The following is a 25,124-nucleotide window of genomic DNA, read 5'->3' on the forward strand; positions in this document are numbered from 1 at the left end:
ACCTCTATACTATTTTTCCATAGTGACTGCAATACCAGCTGACATCTTAATTGCAGCCTTGTGAAAGACCTAGAGCCAGAAGACTCTGCTAAGCTGCACCTAGATTTCTGACCTACAGAAACCATGGGATGATAAATGTATATTGTTGTAAGCCACTACATTTAGGGTAAATTTGTTACACAACAATATGATAACTAATACACAGGTTAAATTTTACATTTAGAAAATTTCAGTAAAGAACACATGCATGCATTCCTTTAGAAACAGTACTCCACATAATCGAAAACTCGGTGATCCTATTTTTAAAAGTATTTTCTACTATTTTTTTCTAACCCTACTTTTGCCTGTTTTCACAAGTGACTTCCTTGTTTCAGATACAGATATAGCTATGTTATTAACTAAGTTTTCTGAGGTGTATAGACAAATGTTGACAAAAATGTTTTTCAGGCAGAACAACTAATGTAAGAAAAACTGAAATACCAGGTACGATATTTCATATAAGTTGGTCTTAAAGTTGGCTATATATCAAACCAACTAATAAGAACAAAAACTCTAAAACTATTCTGCATGTCATCGATAAAAAGAGAAAACGGATAAAGAGAAAATTTAGAAAAAGGGAAGGATTTTTTTTAATTAAAAGGAAAAAGTAAAAACAAAACAAAGTTCATACACACTAGAAACAATAATAAATTTTTCAGTTACCAAGAAAGCAATAACAATGTGAATTCTCATTACTCCGCCTGATGTGCTATGGGCAACAAAATCATTCATTTCTCTTATTTAAATTATTTGTCAGTCAAGTAACTACACTTCCCAAAATATCTTCAATACTGACAGAACACGTAAGCTTAACTGTGATCAGTGACTCAACCTAAACAAGTCACAGATTCAGCATATACTGACATCTAATTTTTTTTGATCGTGGGCCAAGAAACAATGACCTAGAGAGTGAAAACTTTCCATCCTGTCCCTAATCTGAAACATCCCTAAGTCCTCCAATTTCAGTTTTCAAATAGCTCTGGAAAATTGCCAGATATTTAATATCTTATTTGTCCAAGTACTACATACACTACGCTGTAAGTGTTACCCTTCTTAACGTAGCCTACTACGACCACCCTATTTAAAATTATCTCAGTAAGAAATCAGTTAACGCAGACATTAAATATAAGACTGATCTAATAAGCAATAAGAATTCACTGTTAAGTTTCTTAGCTAGAGGAAAACACTCTCAAAGTGATATTCATGATGCATTAGAGAGGAAAAGTTTAGAGATGATAATATAGGCACAAGATAATACCTAGATTAAAATAAAGTAACAAATAACTCGAAAAGATAAGTGAGAAAGGAAGAAAAAGAAATAAATTTTAAGAACACAAAATTTTATTTATAGTAGGGGTTGGCAAACTAAGCCTGTTGCTTGTTTTTGCAAATAAAGTTTTATTGGAACACAGCCATGCCCATTAGTTCATGGCTGCTTCGCATTACAATGGGAGAGGTGAGTAGTTACAAGAGAGACCATAAGGTCCACAAATCTAAAATATTTAGTAGCTGGTCTGTAGTAGTTTCCTAAGGCTGCTGTAACAAAGTACCCCAAACTAGATGGCTTAAAACAACAGAAATTTATTTTCTCATAGTTCTAGAGAAAAATCTGAAATCAAGGTATCAGCAGGGCCATGCTCTCTCAAAGGCCCTAGGGAATAATCTGTTCCATGCCTTTCTCTTAGCCTCTGGTGTTACCAACAATCTTTGTTATTCCTTGACTTGTAGCTACATTAACTCCAATCTCTGCCTCTAGTGTCATATGGTTATCTTCTCCCTTGTCTTTGTTTCCACATGGCATTCTCCTCTAAGGAAACCACGCATATTGGATTAAGGGCCCACACTACTCCAGTATGTCATCTTAACCAATTACAGCCAAAATGATCCTGTTTCCAAATAAGGTCACATTCTCAGATAACGGGGTTTAGGACTTCAAAGTATGTTTTTTGAAGGGTATAGATTTCGAGCCACAACTTGGTCCTTTACAGAAAAACTCTGACAATTCCTGATTTAGATGAATAAGAATTGAGAAGAAGTAGGTCTAGAAGTGTCATTCAACAGTGAGAGATTTCAAGGAGAGCTGGGATTTTGTTTTAGACAAAGTAATTTGAAAGCAAACGTAAAAGCCCTCAGAAGATGTCAGGCAGAAAGCAATTTATGTAGGTTAGGAATCTGGCCTGGCTTAGAGATGGAGTAACCAAGAGCAGCCTAAAGATAAATGAGCATTCTTAAGGTAAATACTTTATACAGCAGGTCAAGAATTAATCTTTACAGACTGTTATTGTTAGATAAAAATGTGATTAAATAACATTTAGAGGATAATAATGCACAAAATGTAATTTAGTATCATATAAACTAAAAGAGAAGCATCTCAACAGTGACAACAGAGGTTGAAGAGGCCTGAAAAATGACCAAGGGATTTTGTTAGAATGAGACCATAGCCAAATAAAGGAAAAAACTCTTATGAAGAAACTAAGAGAGACACATACCAAGGGGAAGATGAGAATGCTTAAGAAATAAAGCATTATTTATTTGTATAGAGAGTACAGTAGAGTATTACATTGGTGACTCCCAATAAACCACATCTCCTGGTATTTGTGCTGTTGTATAATCTCTCACATGGACTCTGAGCATAGCCAAAACTTGCCTGAGCCATCTGATTGGCAGGCAGAGGTATGATAACCACTTTCATATGGGAACTTGTTTTCTTGGAACACTGCCACCTGGAAGCCAGCTGCCATGCTGTAAGGAACCTTGAGCTAGACTCCTGAACAATAAGAGCCTTCGTGGAGAGAGATTCTGAAGGACAAGAAGTCCTCTTAGGTATTCCAGCCCGAGCAGAGCTCTCAACTACATGGAACTGCCATAGTGACCTCAACCCACACTTATGGGAAGAGAAAAGATGCCCAGCTGAGCCAAATCAACCCAGAGAATCATAAGAAATAATAAACTACTGTCATTTTAAGCCATTAAATTTTGTGGTGGTTTGTAAAGCAGCAATAGATAACTGATAAAGTCAGAAAAGGATACATGTTTGAGAAATTCAAGAACATAAGACTAAGGATTCTTACTAAACTGAGAAGACTTGGTATACACATGAAGAGTGGAAAAAAAGGAAAAAGAAAAAATATGTAAATACAAAGGGTAAAATTAAAAAGTAAAGAGAAAAACTAAAGCTGTTGAAGGAGTTGAATCATATGAGGAACAATGGGGAAATTTAAGACTACAATCTCAGTCATTGTGTTTTATGAGAATACCAGGGAAAAAGTTTTTCCACCTACTTCATCACTTTCATCTACTTCAATTCCACCATCTTTGTCATCATCCATTTGTTTATGTATTGTTTGAAGAGCTTCCAGACTAAATCTGTCTTCTTCTGTGAAGCATGGTGGACTTAGTGACATGCAGGGATCTGAAATACAACAAAGGGCAATTACTAACTTGCCATACCAAAACACAGGCTATAGTTAGAGAATACGATTTTTTTAAAACAACCCAACAAATTAAATTTCAGACTAAGTCAAACGACGAGGCTTTTAAAAGTCTAGCAGAGTATTCTTCACATCAAAAGTATAATATATGATCACAATTAACTAAAAGTAAATAATTCAACTTAATTGATATTAGGCAACTAAAACCAGGAGTTACACCAGTAATAACTTCAGGTTGTCTACATTATTCCACATCTTTAACCATTTTCTTCTTATGCAACCTATTATATTTACCAATTATTCCCCAGACACACACACACAAACAATATGAATTCCTCTTTTAAAAAAGAGAAAACAATAATCACATACTACAAGGTGCTATTTTTTGTATAATCCAATTTAATTAAAATGTGTAAGTGCTGAGAAAATATCACAAATATAAGTAGAATATTCACGTGATCCTTAAAAACATTTTTTTCATTTTTCTATTTGAGAGAATCCAAGAGCCAAGTCATATGACTTTTTAAAATATGTAAATAACTTCTTAGATTCAACAAGGAAAAGCCAAAAGGAAAAAAAAAAATGAATTTTTTAAAATCTTGTTCCGCCTGCTTTCTTTAATATATATTTATTGGCTAAACCTTTTCCTATGGAAAAAAATGTGAATCCTTACATTCAGGTTGTCTAAAAACTAAGAATTTAGAGAAAATATAGAGTTTTTCATGGCTTAACATCGGAATAATAAAAATTACCTCTTGTGGACTGACCTAGCAAAACAGCCTATATACCAAAATAGAAACGTACTACCAAAACTTTACAAATTTGGATTGACAAATTTCAGGAACTTTTAGTTTACCAGGTCACTAAAACAAAATCCTTTTAAAATGTCACCAGAACCATATGTATTTCTAGAAATAGTACGGCCTTAAAATTTAAAGTGGTTATTAGCATAATAGAGGAGGTTAGCCAGTTTGGTTATCTCTACAATAGTTTAAAATTTAGTTTATCATTTGGCCCTGTTACGAATTAACTGACTGTGGACAAATCACTTGTCCTTGTGTTTTAGTTACCTCATTTTTAAAACAAAGCAAGTAGCCTAGATGCTTACTAAACAGACTAGATGCATACTAAGATCTATTTCAGCTACAATAACCTAAGAATATCTAATTTTATGCTTCAGGGGAAAAAAATACAAGAAAAGAAGCCAATAGTGGAAACCAACATACTTTTATTTTCTGAAAAACAATGCAAACCAGTATCATCTACATGTTCCAGCTACTGCCCATTTTGGTGATTTAACATTTTTAATAGTTTTAATTCAAATCTAATTTAATCTTTTTAGTCTTGGAAGGGAAAGAAACAGAAGAGGGAACTCTATAGAAATTGAAAAAGAAGTTATGTGACATACGTATATGCACATATAAATATTTGAAGCTCTGATTAAGATTTGCTAAAATGTAAGAACTTATAGGCAAATGGTCAGTTATAATCCCTAATTCGCAACCACAACCCTGATATGCCTATGAGTTTAAACTCATTTGTAATTATTTTAAATGAATGAAAAGTAAAAGATAAGCTCTCAGATACCATAAGGACATATGGTATAAAGATCAGTATACAACAAGTTGCTGCCTCTAGCAGACCTATTTTTACACATATTTTATTTTGCTAAAAAACATATGAAGTGAAAGTGTTACTGCAACAATTATATAAGGAAAGGGTGAGCATCACTCACTCTGATTCAATAGGATTTGTCAAACTCTCTAAGAAAAGTCAACAGTGAGGGCTGTACAAATCAAACAAAACAAAAATTAAGAGGAACATGTGACCTGAAAAATTTCATGTAAAAATTAAATTGGTAATTGTTTACTTAAATTAACTTGTTTAATAAAACATTATCTTTCAAGGTCTACTGCAGGACATAATTTCTCCATGAAGCATTTCATAAAACCATCTCCTACTGATTACTCGCTTCTCTGAACATTCCATCCATTCAGTGTCTACCATTGCTAGGTACTGGAAATACCATAGTGAACAAAAGAGACAGGAATTCTTTGTGAAACTTCCATTCCAGTGGGGTAGATGAGCACAACAAGATAAATAAGTAAAAAGTGTAACATGTTAGGAGTGGTAAGTAGTAAAGAGAAAAACAGAGTAAAGCATAGCTGTGAAATGCCAAGGGATTTGAAATTTTCAATTATATTTTTATTCTCAAATCATTCTACCTAAGTCCTCATTTAATGTTGTACTTTATAAATTAATCTGTAATTACTTTATGAATCCTTTTGTCCACATAATTAAGCTTATGAACAGGGCCAGGATTATATTCTTCCTTTTCTCACATGTTCATAATACCCAGGACCTATATACCTAGCTGGACATATTTGGGTTCTCTGATGAATGAACCTAGATTTAACCAAAGTTCTAGGTTTTTATACTGTGCAAAACAGTGACAAGCATTAGGAACTAAAGAGATAATAAGAGCATCCTGTACCCAGAAAAAGCTCACAGTCTACTGAGAAAGAAGGCATGTGGACAATATATTGGGTTGGTACCACTGAGAACATTAGTCGTAGTGTGTTATGAAAACATGGAGGAAAAGCAGCTAATCCAGACTGGAAAAGAAAAGTCCGTTTTCTAGAGGTAACTTTGGGGAGTTTTAAATGATCTGGAGTTAGTTGATGACATCAGGAAGCAGAGAAAAGCATGCCTGGGGAAAAAAAATATCATATTTCAGTGGTATAAAAACACGGAACATTCAGAGAAATGCAACTGGTTAGTATGTCTAGAGTACAGAGAACATTTAAAAGAAAAGTCAAAAGATCAAGTAGGAGATTGGTAAGAAGAGACCAGATCTCTGCAAGTGATTTTCCATACTAAGGAACTTGGATTTTTAATCCTGAAGACTATGAGCAGCCCATAGAGGATTTCAAGGAGAGGACTAACACAATCAGATCCATTACAGAAAGATCATTCTGGTGACAGTGTAAAATAGACAGGCTGGAGGCAAGACTTGGATGCACAGCTGTCAGAAAGTGCTACAGTAATCCTGGCAACACTCAACAGTCCATGCCTCCAAGGAATGGAGGAGGTAGATGATGAAGACTGCTCCAGGGTTTGGTGTTTTGCCAAGTTGGAGCAGCAGAAGGAAGACAAGACAAAACAAGGAGTTGAAGATATGGCATGAGTAATCCATTTCTTCACATAAAATTTCATTTCCTCTTGGTACAATGACTTAAGGCCTAGAGATCTAACAGAATAGTTGAGAATTCTGAATCTAATACTTGTTCTAAAATCTCCTACATTTCTTTCCTTTTAACTAACCTTCCAGGTCAATTCAGCACAAGCAATCATTTTAACTCAAATTATCTGACCTACATTTCTTTTAAAATATACAAACTTTTATAAAAGATCTGTGCCTATAATGAATCATGTATAATGGTTTCCAAAACAATGGTTAAAATGCCAAAATCATTCTCCTTTGCCAACATCTCAGAGACATCTACCTTAGCTACCCAAAATGCACCAGTGCACATCATGTACTCCACAGCCAGAGTATTTTTCTCCTCTAAACAGATTTCGCTCGTTCATTTAAACATGATATAGAGTGGTGCCTGTAATGTGCCCTCTGCTTGGTGTGGGGTATCCAATGTGACAACTAAGACAAATTTCCTCACTTTGTGTCCTCACTTTGTGTTAAATGCAACATAGACTTAATTATTAGACCAGCCAAAGGAACTGTGAAAGGCACAGGAAAAGTTCTTCCTCCCCACACTTTCAATTACGGAGTAATTTATTATATTATATAAATGGAGTATCTATTATATAAATATATATACATATATATAAATGATAAGTTATTCACTTCACTTTGCCTATAAAGTAGGCATTATTGTTCCCACTTAATAATTGAGAAAAGACTGAATCAGTGAGGGCCAGATTATAGAGGGAACTACAGATGATCCTAAAGTGAAAATAAAGAAAAATACTAATAAGCTGCTCACTCAAAGCCCCTACTTGGAGTTTCCCCTGCCTACAAAGCTCTTTCTCCCAAGCACACCCATGGCTGGATAACTTTTCACTCCAACTTAAATGTTTCTCTTCAGAGACCATCCTACTTCTCTATCCAAAATAGCCTTCGCTTTTACTACTTGCTTTATTTTTCTTCATAACACTCTATCACAGTATGCTGTATTATATATTTATGATTTACTTACTGTCCAACACCCCCCACTGTAATGCAATCATGAGATCACAGGTTTTGTTTTGATCATTTCTTTCCCAAGCGCCTAGAACAGTGTCCGGCACATAATTAAGTGCTCAAAAAATGTTTACTGAATTACTTACCTAATTGGTTTTGAATATAAATATGTGGAAGAGAAAAACTTTTCAAGAAATTACTTGACTGATTAAAAACGAAAATGTACAAACTGACAAGAAAAACTCCTCACCTCTTTATGGCACCAAAGTTAATTCTAAGCAGTTAGAAGAAATCTAATAACATTATTTCTCTGATTAAAACTATTCAGTGGTCCCCTGGAGCTTAAAGTATAAAGTCTATTTATTCACTGACAAATATTACTGTTTAAATGTTTATTAAACAAAATATACAACATATTATGCAAAATAATTGATGGAAACCTTAAAATATTTAAAAGTCTTCCGCAAGTCTCTTATCCTCCAGCAGTAAAAAATACATGAGGGCAAGGACTAAGCCTGTTTTAATGATTACTATATATATTACTATTATTATAACTATACATTACTACAATTAATAAGTAATTATGCCTGACTTTTACATGCAAGTAACTGCATTTTTGGTGGCATTAGAAAAGAGAAATTGGAATTTAATAAGTTGGGTTTGAAAAAGATAAAACAGAACAAACAGGAAATATGATGAGCTCTGTGATCTACAAACAGTAGCTTGGCCAGCCAACCGCGTCTCAATTGAGAGTGCTACATAGTGCTCCTCCCATCTCCCTGCTGCTCACCTCTCCTATTGCTGCTGCTTCTGGCAGGAAAGCCAAGGATGTTAAGTAACTATAATGCACAAGCCAGTCCAACATAACAAAGAACTGTCCTCTGCTATGCCAACAGTACTCTCCAAAGGGAGGAAGAAAACACTAGCAAGTCAGAGGTGCAGGAGCAGCAGGATATGAATCTGGAAAGATAGCCTGGGGCTATCTCTCAGGGAAGGACAATGAACCTCAGAAAGAGGAGTCTAAGAGAAGCCACTAATGATTTTTAAGTAGGACTGTAAGATGATGATAAATGTTACAGTCTTAATTTTTACAGAGAAATTAAAACTTATATTTTGTGTAGTGCTTTCAAGTTCAAAAAAATACTTACTCATATAGTCAATTTTATTTTGATCTAGAGAAGATTGCTTCTTCTCTATATCACATGCTTGTTCCCAATGAATGCCTATTCCAAAACTCCAGGCAGAAAGTAATAAAATGTAAGCTACAATCATGGTAGTGAGGATAGAAAGAAAAGGTCAGACTAAAGTGACAAGAGAAAGTAGTGAGAGAAAAGAAACAAGTATAACTGACATTCCAGGCCCAAAAATGTAGGTAAAATAAAAGTATATTTCTCTTCTTTTTGGGTTAGCCAGACCAAATAACACATAGTTAGCAAATGTATCAAATGTGATTCCACTAAGCCTTCACCAAAGGAATACATATTCATGCTATACAGTTCAGAAACCTAAGAAAATCAGAGCTTAAGAAATAAATGAAGCTGAAAAAGTAAATCCGGTCTTTACAGCTAATTTCCCTCCTATAATACCTTTAAGGTCAGCAAATTTCATGCAGAAAAGAACAACTAAGAGGGGAGCCGGCTGACTGTTAATCACAAACCAATGACTGCAGACCATTAACAACGAACAACACCATATACTGCCAAGAACTTGGCTTACCATACTGGCAACTATTTATGAGTCTCATGATTAGGATTTTCTTAATTACTACCGCTGAGAGAAATTTTTAAAATAAATACTATTTGTATTTTGTACTTCCATTAACAGTCCAAGCATTTATCAAATCAAATCCTCTAATCTGAATATTTTGAGAGTAAATTTTCCCTAAAATCTTCAGAGATAATTCTTTGGTGTAATTTTTCAATAAACCAGCGATCTGATTCAAAAGCAAAAAGTGAATAATGTCTCCTTTCTCTTCTGATATCCTTTTTAGGGCAGAGTCTGTGTTATTCCTTTATGTTCCCAGTGTCCAGCACACCATTAACACCTAGTATATAGTAGGATTAATGAATGTTTCTCAGAAAATCTAATAAATAAATAAATAATAAAAGCTTCTGCATACTTTTTTAGAAAGAAGTGAGTTTCAGCCTATTATCTATTATATTATCTGGTATACAGTAAATATTCAAAATATGCTAATATTTATTGAGAGTGTACTGCATGGCAAAACAACAAATGAGAAAGGTAAATTTGTAACTGGTATATATAATGCTATACCTGGATGCTATAAAAATATAGGCAGAGGACTCTAGAATCTCTAAGATTTACTCACACTTTTGAAAAGTTCAACAGTTAAAAGAAACAGACCTTACCAAAGGACGGCTGAGAAACCACTGCAGATGTATCTATTTATGACTTAAGTCTTATACTGAACAGAAAATAAAGGGCCTTTACTTTGAAAACCCTTCTGATTGATGACTGCCTCTTGGAACTCCGAATCTCTTTAACCACTCCATATAAAAAGTACCTATTAATTAGTCTGGACTCTTGTGAAAAGTTTCCCCTGATCGTTGGCTAAAAATTTCCCTAAAAAAAATTGCTAAGTTCAAGCAATTTTTGTTTCAAATAGACAATCTGATACAAACCTAATTGCTTAGGTCGCTTTCACTTTCCAGGGACATTTTTTAATTTACTATCTTCTAATTATTTCACTCTCACTTATTCCCCGACCCATGAAAAGCATCATGTCCTTGCCACTTTGTACTTCTTAATCCCTTCACCTAAGGTCCTTCTCAACTACTCCTCTCACATGCATTTCCCCAACTAACCTCGGGAAATCTGTTGGCTCTGTCTTCGAAACATTATCTAAACTCTGCCTTACTCAGTCACTACCCTCTCTTGCATATATTACTGTCCTTCACCCTTTAATGTCTTCTCTCCCCTTCTTTCACAGTCAAATCCATGGCCACTCCCCTGCAAACGCCCTCCATTTCCTTGCCCTTCTCTCACTTCATTATACTTGGTTAGCAAAGCCATAACCCTGGTAAAACTCTAATTCTCCGCCTGCTGTGCACCCGCACCCATGCATCTAAACATGGAAGATCATAATGCCTAAAAATCCAAAACCACAGACTTCAACTTCACCCTTAATGCTGCCAGGCAACTATACCGTAACTCCCTGGTCTAGTCACTCTCCCACTCTGTTTCACACCTTCTTGATCCTGAACCCTCAATGCCTTCTCCTCATCCTTCTTCACCATGATGACTTTCTTTCCTATACTTCACTGAAAGAAAAAAAAAATTAAACAATCAGAAGAAAACTTCATAAGCTCTCACAATCCACTAAACTACCTCCCAGTGTCTATACTTTATACTATGTCTCTGGCCTATTGCCACAGATGAATTATCCAAGTTTCTGCATGACATCAATCCTTATATTTGTGAACTAAATCACATCCCATTTGTCCCTCAAGAGCACTAATCCAGAAATTCACCTCTAACATTTTGCTCTCAATAGATCACTGGCAGCAGAATATAAACATGCTTTTTCTCCCATCCTTAAAAAAAAAATCTCAACCCCACTTCATCACTAACCCATTTCCTTGCTCCCCTTTGCAGATAACCTCCTTGAAAACACTGCTAACTTACCATCTCCAATTTCTCTCCTCCCCTTTTCTCTTAAAATAGACTCCAATCAGGCTTTTGTTCTCACCACTCCACCAAAACTGCCTTAGTCAAAATCACCAGTAATCTCTACATTACTAAATCCAATGGTCAACTATCATTTCTCATGTTAACTCGGCCTATCAGAAAGCATCTGCCACAGCTGATCTTTCCCTTCTTCATTCAGTTTCCAGGACAACATGTTTTTTTCTTCTCCTCACTGATTGTTCCTTCTCAGTCTCTACTTCCAAACGGCATGAGGAAACTTTTGGGGTTGACAGTTATGTTCACTGTTTTAACTGATGGTGGTGATGGTGGTGACACTTATCAAACTGTACACTTTAAATAGGAAACATTTATCATATGTCAATTATCCTCAAAAAATGTTTTTAAAAAACCTGTCTGCCTTCATATACCATTCCTACTCTCCAACATTACTCAGAGATCATGAAAACAGGATTATTATAGTTGGTTTTAGATCTTAGAATGAAAATATCCTGGCCACTGAGAACAGTTAGTTTCTTTTTCATCCTATTCTCTCTCAAAAACTTAGATCTACCATTTTCAATCAATTATTTTCCTGACAAAAAGAGACGATCAAATCGGTGAAGAGTTTGACTTTATTTTGTCATCTAGCAACATTACAGTATCAAAAATAATCTGTCTTCCTTGTTTTTACTCCAAAAATAACATTCAGAAATGGCTTTTATTAAGCACTCTTTGCAAGCGTCAGCTAAATTAGGCCTTTAGTATTATAAAGGTAGTTTAGAGAGAGATGTGTGCCACTTTCTTATTTACTATGAGTTATGTGTCCTATTTTCTATCTTTTCATAAATTTATATTCCAGTTTCAACATTAACTATATCAGGTATTTTAATAAATACTATTAAGTAATTAAGTTAAAAAGTCCTTGAAGTATACAGAAAAAAACAAATTCATTAAACTAGTTTACAAAAATCAAGCACGTATGTGTGTGTATGTAAGTGTAAAACTGTTGAGCTAGCAAGACTTCATGAAAATTAAATGTTCAAGGGGCCACTCTGATTATGCCACAACTCCAAGCATTTAGCAGAGCTCATCAGAGTAAGAGACTCATAGGGACATAGGTGAAACAGTGTCAGATTTGTATAGAGAAGATTCAGGTAGTTGCAGAATGTGGATTTAAAGAAAGCAGATTGGAGGTAGGGAGACATTTATTACCCTAAGCAACAAGGTCTACACTAAAGCTGTGCTTAAAAGGTAAGAGGAAGAGGCAAATTACAAAAATATTTACAGGGTAAAGTTTACTAATTCTCAGAATTCCCATTCATCCCACTATGGTATGCAGCCTCCACTAAATAAGGATGTCATCATTCAGGAAAAGACAAGTTTTTCATCATCAAGCTTAAAGATAACTAGCATTTTCCTTTGTATTTTATAATTTTAGAGAAAGATACATCTAGACATATAAACGAAATTCCTGATTGATAAGATACTAAAAACTAAACTCATGTTATTATAAACTTTCTTTTGGCCCCATTAACAACGGGAAGACTGTTGTTACAGATGATCTAGGAAAACCCCACCTACTACATGACAGAACACCACAACAGCCCCCTTCTAGCCCAGGGCACGAGGAAAAGATAAGATGCAGGGTGACACCAAATAGGCAGAAATTTGCCTAGAAGGACACACTGTCAAAAAGACTGACAATTACTGCATTCTTTCTGCCTGCAGAACTCAATCAGAAGTTTCTAAGAAATGATTTAGAATGATCTAGAATAGAATGAAAGAACTAATTCATAAAACAGTGCTGATCATTTTAAGTAATATTAGCTTTGCTTCCTGAAATCTGTGTAGATTCTACACTGAAAAGTCTTATTTACATTATTACCATAATCCAGGCATAAATTTTGCTTTCATCTAAAGTTAAACAGCTTTGTAACTAAAAGACATGATTTCTACCCTAAATGTGGCTATACTCTAACAATTAAGAACAAAGTTCTTTCCAGATGAGCAATCTGATCAGAACTGAGTCCATCTTTGGAACACAAACTTGTAGCTCTAAGTATTTCTGACAGGGAGAGGAAATAAGTGAGATCGTCTGTATACTGTCTCATTATAAAAGCCCAAATCCAGTTCCCTCCTCTCACCTCTCCACCACTGGCACCAGAGACAACCTCATCGCTTCTCTCACAGCCTTCCTGTAATGGTCTCCCTATCATGAGTACCACCACACTACAAATATACCCCCTTTTACAGCCACCATAGCTTTTTAGAATATGATGCTAGTCACATCACCTCTTCTACTGAAATCCTTCAATATCTTCCAATCTCCCAAAGGATAAAGCCCAATCTCCACGGCATGAAATACAAGGCGCTTTCTGAGCCTTGAAGAATCACTTCATCAGTGATTCATCTCTATAAAACCTTCCTGACCTTCCTAATAGTTGACATTTCCTGTTCTCCACTCTTACAGCATTTTATGCACAACTATTATAATTGCAAGTAACTGTTTATCTATAAACACACAATCTTCCTAAATAATCACACTACCACCAACTTTGGTGTCAGACCTGAACTCAAATCTCAATTCCGTTATTTCCTAACCATGTAATCTTCAGCAAGCTCCTTAACATCTTTGATTCTTAGTTTCCTCAGATGCAAAATTAGCATAAAATATTCACACTCATGAGTTCCTATGAATAGCAATGAAAAAAAATATAAAGAATAACAGTCCTAGAAAACCTAAAGAACTGTAGTGCCACTAATAACAGCCATAAAACCTAAAAAGAAACTAATACTTATTAAAGGAACTAAACCTTTTCTATAGCAGGTACAAGACTACCTTTGTGATAAAGATACATGTACAAACAGTTTCTGACTTAAGATCGTACACCTTATGATTTTTCAATTTTATGATAGTGTGAAAGCAATTTGCACTCAGGAGAAACTGTACTTTGAATTTTCATCTTTTCCCAGGCTAGTGATATGCAATATGAGTCTCCTGTGATGCGAGGCAGCAACAGCAAGTCACAGCTCCCAGTCAGCCACATGATCACAAGGGTAAACAACAGATACTCTACACTATACTGTGTTTTCTAGCATTTTTTGGATATTGTTTTGTGTTTTCACATCCCATCAGGTATATCAAATGCCTGTGTCTCCTGCTTCTGGTAAGAAGAGGACAAAGGCAATTACTCTTGAGATGAAACTCAAGATAATTGCCCAACTGTAGGCTAATGTAAGTTTTCTGAGCATCTTAGCTACACTAAGCTATGATGTTCAGTAGGTTAGGTTTATTAAATGCATTTTTTACTTACAGTATTTTCAACTTACAATGGGCTAATTGGGTCGTAACCCTGGCGTAAGTCGAGGAGCACCTGTATAGAATTTTATTTAAAGAAAACGTTTTTCAGAGAAAAAAAAGTCACAAGCCTATGTAACAACTAAACTAACATTAAATCTGATCTTCAACATTAAGTCTACAAAATTATAATTCATTTTACATAAATTCCTATCGAACGCTCATAGAAAATAGTATTTAAACAAAATTATAAACAGCCTCAGTTCTTAGAAACTTTATTCAAAGTAACTATTAACAAATCTAGTATTTGATGGTATTTTCTCTAAAAATAAATACAACTGGGATTAAAATGACTTAAGCAAATTTTTTTTAAAAACTCATCTAAAATACGGGACACATTTTCTACAAAGATGTTTAGGATTTTTAAATTGCCTCAGCAAACCTGGGCTTCTCCCTCTAATGTGTCCCTATGCATCTCAACATTTCACAGGAAACAAACTTCCTAGGAGAGAAAGGATAAGAAGGGAAGGAAAGAGGAAATTCTTACATGAGAGCAGACAACAGAACTGGAGATAAGGATTAACAACTGAAATGCTTGCTGTACCTTATGGAGGGGAAGGGGGAAAGAAGGGGCAACTGGAGGGAAGGAGTGGGGTGCTGTCTGGGGTTCCAGTCTCTGGAAGAAAGCAGTCCCCTCCTGGGGAGCAGATATCACAACTACTGTATAATATACTGACTCTTTAAAGCTCAAATAATAACAAACCTTTCAATTTCATTAAAGGAAACAATCTTTTTTCCAAGACTATTTAGAGAAAATAAGAAATGAGACAAATTTGATTTCAAGAAAGTACCTTTTATAAACACAATTAGTTTGAAAGTGTTCATGTTAAATATAAGATTTTACTAAAATTATACTGAACCAATGGTTTTTAAAGTAAAATTTTAACTGAACTTCAAGTACGAAGTTATGCAGCAACCACACAGGGCCTTAGTTCTTACTGTATTAGATGAATTTTAATCCCTGAAAAGTATAACAAGTCTCTCTTTGTCTAAATTCTGGAGGGGGTAATTCAATAACTACTTTGACAGCAGTTTTAATTACTGGTAACTTAAGAAACTAAAGTCTTAAAATTCCTTTTTCTCCCTAATGTCACATGTACTTTTCTACCTAACCTCTTGGGAATGATACACTCAGCTATGTACCTAATGAAGTCAAGGTTTCTCTCAAGTATCTAACATTTAATTTGAAGGAAGGCAAAAAAGGAAAAGCCAGATGATTTGAGAAGCAGGAAGTCTGAGTTGTGCGGTCAGCTCTATACATACACTAGCAGCTTCTACTTCCTGTATCATGGAGGAGTCCACACAGATCTCAAAAGTTCCTTCTAACTCTCTAACTTACACTGTCTTTAAAACCTTTCATTTATATAGTTTATAAAGCTCTTCTCAGTTTATCTTTATGAAAACTATGTGAAGTAGATATTTGTTCCACAAATGATGAATCTGAGGCCCAGAAAGTAAAAGATACAACTAAGACAGTAACTGGCAAAGCCAGAAGTTGAATTTGGATATCTAACTCAAAGTCCTCTAACGTCTCCTTAAAGAATCATTATTCAGAAATCTTACAAACTTGAGAAGCTTAAAATACAAATCTAAACAACTGTATTATTAAAATACAAATCTAAACAACTGCAATATAGTAGAAAACATATTTGTTAAAGAGTCATTGTATTCAGTAAGTGGAATTATTTTACAGACAAAAAGCATGTTGGATACAACTCAAAAAAACAGACAAAAGAGTTCTGCTCAAAACATTCAGGGAAAAATATTACTCAGCGACTGAATTTTTCACTTATAACTACTGGCTTGTCACCACAGAAAGATACTACTTTTACATTACATTCTTCAAAGACCTAAAAACTAAACCACCTGGGAATTTTTCCCACAAAGAAAATTCCAAGCCCGGATGGTTTCATTAGTGAGTTCTAGCAATAATCAGGAAAAAAGGAATTAGATTCTTCATACAAACTTTTACAGAGAATACAGAGAAGAAATTTCCTTAACTCGTTTTATGAAGGTAGCTTAACACTAGTACCAAAACCAATAAAACAGCAGTAAAAATGAAAATTATAAAGCCAGCTTCACTCATGAACATAAACATAAAAATCTGAAAATATTAGCAAATTAAATTCAACAAACCACAAATATGATAATATATCATGACACAGTTGAGCTTATTCTAGGAATAAAAGATTAGAAAATCAATAAGAGTAATTCAAATTAACAGATTAAAGGTATAAAACTCATATAATCATGGGGATACGGGAAAGCATTTCATAAAATTAGACATTACTGTATGATTAAATGCATAGAATGTAAGAAGACATTCTTAATCTGATAAAGAACCTATAGCAAGCCACATTCTTAATAATAAAATAAAAGTGTTGCCTCTGAGGTAAGGAATAAGAGAAGGATTGTATTATCTCATTTCTATTTAGATAGACTAGAGTTCTATACTACTACAGTAAAGAAAGAAAAGGATACAAAAAGGTATAATAATTTGAAAGGCAGAGTAAAAAACTGCCATCTGCAGAGGATAAATCTAAAAATAAATTTAAAATAACAAGAAAGAGTTGCTGGATTTAAAAGACCAATGTACAAAAATCAATTATATTTCTAAATACCTACATGTAGAGTGTGAAATTTTAAAGAAAATATCATTGGAAAGCATCACATACCTTTTTCAAGTAACCATAAATTCAAAATGATTCACAAAGAAGCTGGGGGAGAAATCACCTCATTGGTGTCTTCTGTAGACTACTTGAGAACTGATACATAAAGGGAAGGGGGCAGAACTGAACATTATTCCAGCCTTTCCTGCATGAATGTATTTCATAAAAACCAAAGATTGATAAATGTTCTTGAAAGTCCAGCAAATAAATTCAAGAATAACTATACTGGAAAATCACCATTCTGCAACCCCAAATGAAATACTAAATCTAGGCAACAAACATCAATGGAAGCCATAACTATTAAGTGAAAGATTAATGGAAATATTTTTAAAGTAGAAATGGGGCTGCAATACCTGAACCAACTGATCAAACTGAGCAATCTAAAACGTGGAACAACCAAACATGTGCCACTTGATGTGATACCACAGTATCCCTGTGAAGTACCCTGTCTCAAGCTTGAATCAAATTTAACCAAGACACCAAATCTTACTATCAGTTTAGAGGAAACAGGATAGAACAAGTTAAATGACAGAAAGAGAAAGGAATCAGTGAAATCCAAATTAGTTTAAAAGGCAAATAACCTAAATTCTCCAATAAATCAACTGCCTGAGGGAAAAAAGGAGACTGCTGTCAAAAAAGAGTATATAACTAAATGATCTTATGTGAATTCTAATTGAGAACAATCACTTTTAAAAATACATCTTTGACACAGAAAAATGTAAATATGGACTAAGTATTAGATATTAGATCTCTATTACCTACATACTATGTATATACTAATTACAAATACGTTATTAATATGTACTAAGTATATACTAATAGTATTAGGCATTAGTATTAGATATTAAGGAATTATTGTTAAATTAAGTATGATAATATCCTGGTGGTTATATTTTTCAAAAATCCTTATAATATAGAAATGAAGTATTTACAAGTAAAACACCAGGATATCTAAGTATCTGATTTGCTTTGAAATACTCAAAAGAAACAAAAGGGCAAAATGGGCAACGGCATGAACAAAAAAAGATCTGGATGGCAGATAAACACATGAGAAGATGTTCAACATTGCTAGCCATGAAGTAAATGCAAATTTAAATCACAATTAAATACCAATAGAATCAAACGCTGGCAAGGATGCAGAAAAACTGTTTCTCTCATATTTTACTGGTAAGAATGTGAAATGGTAATAGCCACTCTGGAAATCAGTCTGGCAGTTTCTTAAGAAGTTAAACATATACATTCCTGTATATTTATTCAGAATAGCCCATCATTCACATCCCTGAATATTTATTCCAGAAAAATAGAAACATGTTCATCACACAAAATCCTTAACGTGAATGTTTACAGGAACTTTATTTGTAATAGGCCCAAATTAGAAACAACTAAATATTGTTCAGTGAGTAAATGACTAAACAAACTGTGGTACATCCATAAAATGGAATACAACTCAGCTACTGTTACATTCAACTATGCGAATGAATCATAAGGACATTATACTGAGTGAAGGAGCCACTAATCTCAGAAAGTTATTTAATCTAGGATTCAATTTAGATAACATCCTCATAATGCCAAAGGTATAGAAGCAGAGAGAAGAACAGTGCTTGCCAGGGTCTAAGGAGTAGGGTGTTATTACATAGAGAGAGCACACAGGAATCCTTTGTGATGACGGAGCAGTTCTGTCTTGACTGCGGTCGCTGTATGAATCTATACACAGAATTATACACAAAGACGTACAAAATTGAAAAATTAATGCATTCGAAAACTGGTGAAACTGAAGTCTGCAGTCTACTTAATCATATTATGTTAATATCAATTTCCTGGTTTTGATAAAACATTATATTTATATAAGATGTTGCCATTGGTAAAAACTTCCAATTTTTAGACTGGAAGATTCAACATCAGGATGGGTACACAGGACTTCTCTCTGTAAAAGTTTTGCAACTTCTCGTGAGTCTATAGTTAACTCAAAATAAAAACATTAAAAAAAAAAGCAATCCAGGTGAGAAGAATCATCAAGGCATCATTTGATATGAGAAAGTGAAATTTTCATGTACAGATCAGAGTGTATACACCCTGTATAATCTACTTCTTTAGAATGGAGCGACCTGTGAATATAATGAGATATCATATCATGATCAAGTTACATTACATGGCAGAAAGAATTTTGCAGTTGTAATTAAGGTACCTAATCGGTTGACTCTGAGTTCATTTCATAAGAGAATTTATCCTGAGCAGGCATAATTTCATCCAGTGAGCCCTTATAAGAAGTCGAAGAGATGCAAAGTATAAGATAGATTCACCTACTGGCCTACAAGGAGCAAACTGCCATGTTGTGGACAGAGCACAACTGGCCAAAAGGCATGAGGAGATCAAGCACCTCTGTACTACAACCACAAGGAAGTGAATTCTGCCAGCAACCTGAATGAGCTTGGAAGAGGACTCCAAGCTCCAAATATGAATGCAGCCCAATCAACACCTTGATTTCAGCCCTGTGAGACTCTGAACAGAGAACTCAGTTCAGCCATGCCAAGACACCTGACCCACAGAAATTCTAAGATTATAAAAGTATGTTGCTTTAAGTGGCTGAGTTTGTGGTAATTTTTTTATGTAGCAATATAGATAACTAATACAATGAGTTTAATGATTACTCCTCAAACATGCTTGCAAAGAGAATGACTTTGGGGTAATGGGTAAAGCCAAAAATAGATTCATTTACTTTTTCAAACTAATTCAAAATTTGTCTAAACTTTAGACCCTCATATTTGGACTGAAAGTTTCATAAGAACATACTATCAGAAGAGTTCCATGGTTTGGGACTGCAACTCTAGTTGGCCTTCATAAATGACAAAGCAAGATGGTGATTTAAAACCAGTGAAATTTGGTTAGAGTCAAATTCCTGTTATTTACATTTCTCATCCCTAGTGGGTTTTCAAAACTCAACTTAAGGTCAAACTCTAGCCTTTTCCTAATCGTAATAAAAAATTTTCAGGAAAAGGAAGACAATATTTACAAGTTCATGCTTCTTGAGGTACAAAAAAATCTCAAACTGTCATGAATCCATGATAATACTTTTATCCTAAAGAGTGGGAACAATCTCATTTAAAAAATAAAAATAAAAAAATTTTTAAAGGAAGGTAGATCAAAACAAAGTACCTAGGAATAAACACAACAATGTGTAAAACATGTAGGAAACAAATTATAAAACTGTGTGACAACCATAAAAATATACTTAAACAAATGAAGATAAATATCAAAATTTTAAATTAGAAGATCCAATCTTAAAAAATGTCAAGTCTCCAAACCAATTTGAAAGAATCAATGCAATTCCAGTCAAATTCCCAATGAGTCTTTCCCCCAGAGCTTGACGAGCTAATTATATAAGTTATATGAATATGCAAAGGGTAAAGAATAGCCAGAGAGTTGTGAAAAAGAACAAAGTAAGAAAACTCGCTATACCAAATATTAAGACTGATAAGGTGACAGTAACTTAAAAACATTGTGAGTATTGTCAAAGCGAAAGACAAATCAGTGGAAAAAATAAAGAGCTCAGAAACAGATCTGCACACAGAATTAGCAATGCAAACTGGTGGGAAAATTCAAACTTGTTGAATAAATGGTTCTAGAATTGGCTGAGCATACACATATAGGAAAAAAATGGAAATGAGACTTGATTCTCACAAAACATATGAAAATCAATTCCTAGCAAATTAACAGCTAAACTTGAAATACAAACTATAAAGCTTTTTGAGAAGATAATGTAGGGTTATACCATCAAGGTAGGAAAGGATTTCTTAACTAAGACACAAAAAGCATTTAATGATATATGAAAAGCCTGGTCAATCTAACAATACTAACATGAAGAACTTCTGTTCATTAACATACTACAAAGTAAATAAAGACATGTCACAAATTAGATAGCAATTGTAACCAAAGGATAAAAATATAAAGAATTCCAAAAACACTTTGTAACCAGAAGACAGAAATATAAAGGATTCCAAAAACACTATAAGAAAAAAAGAACCAACCCAATAGAAAGACTTTAATAGACAATTTCCAAAAGAATCCAAATAACTAGTAATATAAAACGATGCTCAATTTTAATAGCAATGAACAAATTAAGCTCACAAGAAGATACTGTTATATGCCTACTACAGAAATTTTTTAAGTGTATAATACCAATGCTGTTGATACTGAGAAAGTAAATGATATATATTCTTTAGCAAATAATTAGGCAGTACTAAATAAAGTTGATGACATCTGACCCAGCAACCTCCTTGGTTAAGTACCCTTGAGAAACTCACATAGATGTATAAAACACAGAAGCATTTTTTTATAAAAGGCCAAAACTAAAAACAAAATATTTATTAGAAAAATTGATTAAACTGTGGAGTACTCAAAATTGGAATATTACAAAAAAAGGAATGAACTGCAACTACATACAACAAAATTAATAAAACTCACACTTTTCTTGAGCAAAAGCCAAGAGAGACAAAAAGTGCATGCAATGATTCTATCAAGACAACATTAAATAATATTGTTTAGATATACATACACAAATGGTAAAAGTACAAAGAAAAGGAAGGAAATAGTTACCACAGAAGTAATGATACCTTCCACAGTAACTAAGATTGCCGTGAAGAAGGGAAACATGCAAGGAGGGAGTTTCTGGGGGTGTTGGTAAAAGTTCTATTTCTTGACCTGATGATGGTGGTCAAGGGCGATATTTCAGCCTGCCCTACAAATTTCAAACCCGTTAGCCCCCACAATCTAATGAGGCAATTTCTTAAATCTCTTATTTTATGTATGCATGTACTTGTGTGTGTATGCATGCGTGTATATATACATACACATATATACTTGTTCTGTTTCTCTGAAGAACCCTCCCTGACTGATACTAATTTGGGTAGCAAGAGTATTCTACAGAAAAAGAATCTTAAGGATGAGCTTTCTGAAGTGGCTACTGGGGTTTCTGAAACTGGTTCTCTACTGATTAGATTTAAAGGCTTCATTTCCAGTAAAGTGATAAAGGCGGCACTGGTTTTCTATGGCATAATACAGCAATAGAGATATACAAAATATGATCTTAAATACTCCTAATCAAATACTTACAAAAAGCGAGGTGCTGGGTGAACAGGCAATTGATACCTTAGAATGTCTGTCAAACTAACAATTATAATCAGATTAGCTGGTGACTCCTAACTGCTGGATAAAGTGGGGAAACAAAAGGAGAAGCTTAGGGCTTAAAATGCCCAGCTCAAATGCCATATAAATGACCTCAGAGCTCTGTCTGCCCTAAGAGAAACCCTTATCTACTGAAGACTCTGCTGAGATTTCTGAAAAACAAACCCAAAGTATCATCATGTGAGTGGTTGAATTACAACACAAACTGAATTCCCAACCTCACATAATACTGTCTGAAAAGGTAAAGGTGTTAATTAGGAAGAAATGAGATTCTGAAAATTGGAATGAGAAAATGTGTGCAGATTTCTCAATGAAGCTGGGGACACTGAACCCCTAAATGCTGCTGGGTCTCCTCTGCTAGCAGAAGCACACCTTCTACCCTCAATGGGGGTGAACTCTGCTTTGCATGAAGATTCTGTAATGGCCTCCCTTGAGGTCATTGCAAGACACAGGTGATTTTCCTCAGAACCTACACCAACTCTTCTAGACCTATAACTAGCTAGACTTAAGTCCCAACAGGCCTCAAAAGATGGGGTACAAATTGTGACACCACCACCCTCCCAGGAGACGCACTACAATTCAGAAAAACAGCATGATTTTTCCAGTGTATACAGAAAGAAACCTTGAGAATGTGTGGAACTCGATATCAAGGATACAAGATAATATGGACAAAATATAAAGTTGGATGAGACCAACTTTATTGATATGAGACCACTAAGCAGACATTCTACATTCAATGTTGTATGTAGCTCAAGGGGTTAGAAAGGACTCCAGCAGTTTGACTAGCTGGTTGGCTGAAACATGTACCAAAAGGTGGCATACCTAAAATGAAGCTGAAATGCCTCGGTATAATGTAGAAGGTGTCCAAAGGCTTGGAGAATTGGAATGTGTAAATGGTTTTATCATGTAAAACCTGCTCACTCACCCCAAGAGGGTCCAGAGGACATCCCTTTCACCACAACTATGAAAAATAAATGTGTGAAGTGAGCCTCAGCTTCACTGAACAACTCTGTGGTTGATCAGAAATTACAGTGGAATAATTGCTACCATTGAACAGGGATCCTTAAATGCAAAAGGAATAATTGGATCCTAGGGAGACAAGGGCCAAGCTACAGTATTTATTTGCCAAACACAAGGTGGACATGGTTACCATAATGGGCAGCAGAGTGAAAACAGTAATCACAGCAATCTGACTTACAGAGGCCTATGGCATCTGCTAGTTAATCATGGTGCCTCTAGCAGAGAAACAGATGGTTGTCTACTAAATTCTTACTTGATTTAGATAGGCAAAAGAGTTCTAGGTTAACAAAGGACTAACTTGAATTACCGAAACAGTCAAGGCCTCTCAATAAATTCCACCTGAGCCAGTTTACAGCTAAGAACACCTTAAATGAAGGGGAGGATGAACTGCCTTTTTTGCTACACAGCAAAAAATTCATACTGTTAATCTTCCTCCTAAACAGTATACTCCAAATGGAGCCTTTTACTAGGACCGACTGCTCAGAAAAAAAGATTCCTTTCAAATTATTATCGCTCACTGACAAGGCACCCAGTCACCTAAGAGCTCTGATAGAAATTATAACAAAATTAATGTTTTATGCCTGCTGACACATCATCCATTTTGTACCCATCCATGGATCAAAGAGTAATTTCAACTTTCAAGTTTTACTATTTAAGAAATACACTTCATAAGGATATAGATGCCATAGATAATGATTCTTCTCATGGATCTAGGCAAAATAAATTGAAAACTTTCTGGAAAAAATTCACCATTCTAGATGTCATTAAGAACATTTGTGACTCATGAAGAAGTCACAATATCAACATTAACAGGTGTTTGAAAAAAGTTGATTTCAACCCTCATGGATGACTTTGAGGAGTTCAAGACTTCATTGCAGGAAGTAACTTCAGATGTAGTAGAAATAGCAGGAGAACTAGAATTAGAAGAGCCCAAAGATGTGACTGAACTGGCCGTAATCTCATGATAAAACTGGAACAGATGAGGAGTTACTTCTTATGGATGAGCAAAGAAAGTGGTTTCTTGAAATAAAATCAACTCCTGGTAAAGATGTTTTAAAGAGCATTAAAATAACAACAAAGGATTTAGAATATTACATAAACTTAGCTGATAAAGCAGCAGCAGGGTTCGAGAGAATTACCTCCAAGTATGAAAGAAGTGCTGTAGGTAAAATGCTCTCAAACAGCATCGCATACTACAGAAGAATCATTCATGAAGAGTCAATCAATGTGGCAAACTTCATTTCTTGTCTTATTTTAAGAAACTGCCACAGCCACCCCAACCTTCAGCAACCACCACCCTGATCAGTCAGCAGCCATCAACATCAAGGCAAGACCCTCCACCAGAAAAAGATTATTATGACTCACTGAAGGCCAAGATAATGGTTAGCATTTTTAGCAATAAATCATTTTTAAATTAGGGTATGTACATCTTTTTTTATACATAACGTCACTGCACACTTTATATACAGTATAGTGTAAACATGACTTTTATATGCGCTGGGAAACCAAAAATTCATGTGACTCATTTTATTTCAATATTCGCAATATTGCAATACTGCAATATCCTTTGCTTGGAA

The 25,124-nt window shown here is 34.6% G+C and overlaps 1 protein-coding gene across 2 annotated transcripts in view; it reads right to left on the reverse strand.

The window, feature by feature from the left end:
- Positions 1 to 25,124, reverse strand: part of STIM2 (stromal interaction molecule 2) — a 113,771-nt gene that overhangs the window by 61,403 nt on the left and 27,244 nt on the right. For both annotated transcript variants that reach the window (XM_039848755.1, XM_039848754.1), the window contains exon 2: positions 3,321 to 3,451. In XM_039848755.1, the coding sequence (XP_039704689.1) occupies positions 3,321 to 3,451 (131 nt within the window). The remainder of the gene's footprint in view (positions 1 to 3,320; positions 3,452 to 25,124) is intronic.

The sequence above is a fragment of the Pteropus medius genome, unplaced genomic scaffold (assembly GCF_902729225.1).
Source record: "Pteropus medius unplaced genomic scaffold, Ma_sr-lr_union100, whole genome shotgun sequence".
In the NCBI taxonomy this organism is placed as follows: domain Eukaryota; kingdom Metazoa; phylum Chordata; class Mammalia; order Chiroptera; family Pteropodidae; genus Pteropus; species Pteropus medius.